This window comes from Chiloscyllium plagiosum, chromosome 13 (genome assembly GCF_004010195.1).
Source record: "Chiloscyllium plagiosum isolate BGI_BamShark_2017 chromosome 13, ASM401019v2, whole genome shotgun sequence".
Taxonomy (NCBI): Eukaryota; Metazoa; Chordata; class Chondrichthyes; order Orectolobiformes; family Hemiscylliidae; genus Chiloscyllium; species Chiloscyllium plagiosum.
This window is the reverse complement of record NC_057722.1, coordinates 26615063-26620655: the sequence shown is the minus strand read 5'-3', so window position 1 is coordinate 26620655 and position 5593 is coordinate 26615063. Positions and strand designations below refer to the sequence as shown.

Sequence of the window (5593 nt, the reverse complement as noted above, 5' to 3'; positions counted from 1 at the left end):
CAGCCTCCTTCAGCGCTGTGACAATTCTGGAATTCCACACCTGTATGTGCTGCAGCTCCAAGACATGCCTTTACGTGAAAATCAAATTTAAAATTGCGAGAAATCCTGTTGTCTGTAACCGCCTGCGATGCGGCCTCTGCCTTCTCGACTCAAGTTAGCAAATACAACCTTTAAAACACGGCCAGACTACAAAGCCCGGCAGCAATTTGGAAAGAGGGGAATTTCCTGGGCGTTGTGAGGGAACTAAATGGCAAGCTGGACTATGGAACTTGTGTGTAGAGCCTGTCCCTACAGCGCCTCAACCTTCCGGCATGCGTGGTGGGAGGAATTCGACGGAAATGATCCTTATCCTCGTGTGGGTGAAGTTTCTGTGTCAGAAATCAGTATCCCCCCGCCCCCGGAAAACGGGGGATTCGCGGCTTTCAGTAAATCCGGGCAGCGAAAAAAATACCTCTTTAAATGTCAGCTTTCAAATTCGAAACGACACTTTCAATCTGAGCGGTTGGAAAATCACAATTTGAATCGAACTTCTGAGGAAACGAGGGCTATTCATGGAAAGCAGAATAGAGAGCAGAAAGGGAACAGCGCTGAGGGGGAAGTGTGAGGTCAGTGACCCTGGACCAGCGCCCTTTCTCATCTTCAGTTTGTGTCTTCCTTGTGGCGTACAGCAGATTTTAGCAATGAAACCTACTTCATATGTTGTACATCACAATTATATATGTAGATGTGTATGTTTAGATTTAGCAATAAGTCGCAGCATTCTCTTAGTTTCAGGTCTTCAAATTTTGCTGCCCTGGATTCTTCAAACGTAACAATGTTTTCAGATGGTATGTGGTTTTGTTGTTAACAATGACAGCAGGGTTTTTTAAGTTTCACTCTTGTGCCTGGTTGAGATTGCAGCCTATCATTTGCTCCTCCAACAGAACCAACTCCGAAGCAACACCCAAAACCCCAGCACAAAACTAAAGTGGCCGAAAGTGGAGTTCCCATCTAGCTGCGGATCTGCAACTTTACAATGAAAAAGCGGCCGTGCGCACTTTGTGCTGGGGTTCGCTAAGCCCTCCCTCATTCTAAGGGTCATTCAAGGAAACCGTCTTTCACAATCATGCTCTTTCGTTCGCCAGCTGATCGTCGCTCTGTTATTTTCGTGCGAGCTGTGCTGCTGTCACAGTGGGTCGAGGAAGCCAGTAGATGGAGAATTCCAGTGGTTTTCTGAAAGTTTTGACCACTAGATGACAGCATCGCGCAAATGGGAAATCTGTGGAAGAGTCACATTGGACTCGAAATTCTTGTCTGTCATTCTCTGCACAGATGCTGCTGAGTTTCTCCAGCACTTTCTGTTTTCTGAGGAAATCCTCCCCGCCCTAATATCCTGCTGCCTCTCTACTTGTTTGGGAAGAAGGTGCACCTTAATCTTCACACACTGCTCTATCTCTCCGAAATTGCTGCATTTCCGTCCAGCGTTCTTGCCTAGAATTTACTTCTATTTACTTGCTTCCGGCCTGTTCATCACGAACAATGTGCACTTCGAATGAGAAGTCCCGAACTCTTTTTTTTCCCCTGCAAAGACATCTCCTGATCTGTTCATTGTTTCCAATATTTCCTGTTTTAATTTATTAACTACAATGCCCTATCACCAGGAACGTAATAGGGACTGGATTGTCGGCGAGGAGCCGGGAATTTTCCAGATCCCACACTCCCATCTCCATCCTGGAAAGCTAACATGCTCTGTTTTCATGCTGGGGCTCCGTTGGCCGTTTGCTTGAGAACAGCAGGTCGACAGGCAACAGTGCGATCACAAACAGTTCCTTGTGGCATTGAGGCTGGGAATTGCACCTCCGTCAAATTAATAAGAGCATGCGTTGACCAAATGTTTACAAAGCAAAACTTGGGTGAAACAGAGATGAAATAATATTCAAATAAAACAAAGAACTGCGGATGCTAAAGATTTGAATCAAAAATAGAAATTGCTGGAGAAATCTCAGCAGGTCCTATATCCTATTGGCACAGTGGTTAGCACTGCTGCCTCACAGCGCCAGAGACCCGGGTTCAATTCCCGCCTCAGGCGACTGACTGTGTGGAGTTTGCACGTTCTCCCCGTGTCTGCGTGGGTCCCCTCCGGGTGCTCCGGTTTCCTCCCACAGTCCAAAGATGTGCAGGTCAGGTGAATTGGCCATGCTAAATTGCCCGTAGTGTTAGGTAAGGGGTAAATGTAGGGGTATGGGTGGGTTACGCTTCGGCGGGTCGGTGTGGACTTGTTGGGCTGAAGGGCCTGTTTCCACACTGTAATGTAATATAATCTAATCTAATCTTATGGTCTTATATCAGAATGAAGTTGAGAAACGTGACAGTCATGAACAAATTGTGGAGCAATCTTGATGGGCAGAATGGCCCAATTCTTCTCCTCCATCTTATGGTCTGGCAGCAACTGTGGAGAGAAAGCAGAATTAATATTTTGAGTTCAGTGACCTTTCTGTAGAACTGCAGCCGCCACCAGGCATATTTTCCCCTTTCCTCTCTTGTCAACCTTCCACAGGGACTGTTCCTTCTGAGACATCCTGGCTCACCCCTCCTCCACTCGCAATACTAGCTCACATCCCTTTGACACCTTTCCCTACAGTCGCAGAGGTGCATCTGCTTGTCTGTTTACCTACTCACCCCTCACTAAATAAGGCTCCAGACACACCTGTGTGAAGCAATGATTTACCTGCACTTCACTCAATGTAGGCAAAAGTGAGGACTGCAGATGCTGGAAATCAGAGTCGAGATTAGAGTGGTGCTGGAAAAGCACAGCAGGTCAGGCAGAAAATCAACATTTTGAGCAAAAGCCCCTTCATCAAGAATGATTCCTGACCTGCTGTGCTTTTCCAGCACCACTCTAATCTTCACTCAATGTAGTCTACTATATTCGCTGCTCACAATGTGGTCTCCTCTACACTGGGAAGATGAAACGCAGATTTGTGTGACCACTTTGCAGAGCACTTACATTCTATCTGCAGTTTCTAGTTGCCTGCCACTTCCACACACCATCATGTTTCCGGGCCAACATTTTCGGGCCTGCTGAAGTGCTAAGAACAGAATCTCAATTTCCACTTGAGGACCCTGCAACCTTCTGCATTCAATATTGAGTTCAATAATTTTAGAGCCTGAGCACCTTCCTTTACCCACCCCCACACCCAGCAGGGCCCAGACATATGACACAGGCTGCTTTCAGCATAGCCAACCCATTTTTAACTAATCATGGTCCACGCTATCAGCTTTTCTACTTCCCTGTCTTACTAGCAACCATCTCTTTATACACCTAAATGTCTTTCTTTCTTTCTCTCTGGGCTCTGTCTCCACCAATCCATTTACTCAGTTCCATTTCCTCCCACCTCTCTTCCCTCCCCCGTCATCAGCATATATTTCACCCTTTCCAAGCTACTATCAGTTCTGAAGTAGGGTCACTGGATTTGAAGCATTAACTCTGCTTTCTCTTCACAGATGCTACCAGAGCTCAAGCAATTTCTTGGAACAATGTATACTTGCAGATATGTTCAAAGTGAAACAGATTGGATACATAGAATAATAATGAGCATTATTTGATACAAATACGATACATTCAGACTGCTCAAAAGAAAAGAATGGCTAATGGAAATTATAAAAGTTATGTTGGTGCAGTTTACGGTTAAGGCAAGTCCTTGGATCAGAATGCAAATAATTTCTTCTTATATCAGCCCAGTTTCTAGTTGCAGGTAATACTGGAGCCCAAAGTTAAAAATAAATTCAGTTCCTAGTACTGGTGTGCATCATTTTCATTAACAGAAAAATTCAAAGACAAACATTAAAGCTTTTAAAATAAATCAAAGAAGAAATATCTCACTTCTTTAACAGTTCTACTGATGAATATGATGGTTGAATTGCAATTAGAGAGTAAGGAGATCATTTTGAAAGTTTCTCAACTCAACTTATGTTTGAAATGCTATGTAGTGAGGAGAAAACATAATACTGAAACATTACCACATAATTACAAAACCATGCTAGAGAATGCCATGATGTGCCCCAAACCCTGTTTCAGTGTCTGAAAAATCTTATTGATAAAACATGTCATGATTAACAAAGGAGAATCACTATTAAAGACCCAGATGATGGCACTGAGGTACACAGGGAAAGATGCATTATCAACTTAGAATGGCCCCAGACATTTGCAATAACATTTTCATGATGTCTACAGAAGCACCAGACCCAATACTCAGTAATATCAAAGATGGAAGTGGGAAATAGGAACACATTAGGGTATTTCTGCCAAGCTTAAAGTCTTTGCCCAAATTTTATATTGGAACGAAGCCAGCAATTAGTAATAAGTAACATAACTTGTGCCTTAATGATGTTGAAACTTTGTGAAATGTGGTTATCTTCATTTGCAAATACCTTGGAAATCCTGAAACTCAAAATTAGTCATGTAAAATTCTGCTCCAACTGTTCATCAGCACTGCAACATTATGCAAAATTAATAAAATGTCAATTCTTTTTGTGTTCAAAGATGTGAAATCTCGAAATTAAGGAATTCACAACACAGAAGAGTGGCACTAATTTGCTGCTAGAAGCCATCCTCTGTAATGGAGGGGTGGGAACAGAATTAAGTGCTGCTGCAGGCCTAGGTCCCCAGCTCTGCTCCTCGCCTCCGAGCTGAGCACAGCAAGCCTGTTCTCAACCCAAGCTCTCTAGGCCATCTACAGCCATAGAGTCATTGAGAGGTACAGCTCAGAAACAGACCCTTCGGTCAACTTGTCCATGCCAACCAGATATACTAACCTAATCAAGTCCCATTTGTCAGCACTTCGTCCTTATCCCTCTAAACCCTTCCTATTCATAGAACATAGAACTGTACAGCACAGAACAGGCCCTTCAGCCCACGATGTTGTGCCGACCATTGATCCTCATGTATGCATCCTCAAATTTCTGTGACCATATACATGTCCAGCAGTCTCTTAAATGTCCCCAATGACCTTGCTTCCACAACTGCTGCTGGCAACGCATTCTATGCTCTCACAACTCTCTGTGTAAAGAACCTGCCTCTGACATCCCCTCTATACTTTCCTCCAACCAGCTTAAAACCAGCTTAACCCCTCGTGTTAGCCCCTCGGAAATAGTCTCTGGCTATCGACTGTATCTATGCCTCTCATTACCTTGTATACCTCAATTAGGTTCCCTCTCCTCCTCCTTTTCTCCAATGAAAAAAGTCCGAGCTCAGTCAACCTCTAGTCATAAGATAAGCCCTCCAGTCCAGGCAGCATCCTGGTAAACCTCCTCTGAATATCTTTCCTATAATAGGGCGACCAGAACTGGACGCAGTATTCCAAGTGCGGTCTAACCAAAGTTTTATAGAGCTGCAACAAGATCTCATGACTCTTAAACTCAATCCCCCTGTCAATGAAAGCCAAAACACCATATGCTTTCTTAACAACCCTGTCCACTTGGGTGGCCATTTTAAGGGATCTATGTACCTGCACACCAAGATCCCTCTGTTCCTCCATACTGCCAAGAATCCTATCCTTAAACCTGTACTCAGCTTTCAAATTTGACCTTCCAAAGTGCATCACCTCGCATTTAT

At 44.1% G+C, this 5593-nt stretch overlaps 1 protein-coding gene across 1 annotated transcript in view; it reads left to right on the top strand.

Annotated features, from left to right (window-relative positions):
* Window positions 1-620: 620 nt before the first annotated feature.
* The window catches only part of LOC122556358, a 12698-nt gene continuing 7725 nt past the window's right edge, over window positions 621-5593 (top strand). The window contains exon 1 of the mRNA XM_043702990.1: window positions 621-827. Coding sequence (XP_043558925.1) covers window positions 725-827 — 103 coding nt within the window. The 5' untranslated portion in view covers window positions 621-724. The remainder of the gene's footprint in view (window positions 828-5593) is intronic.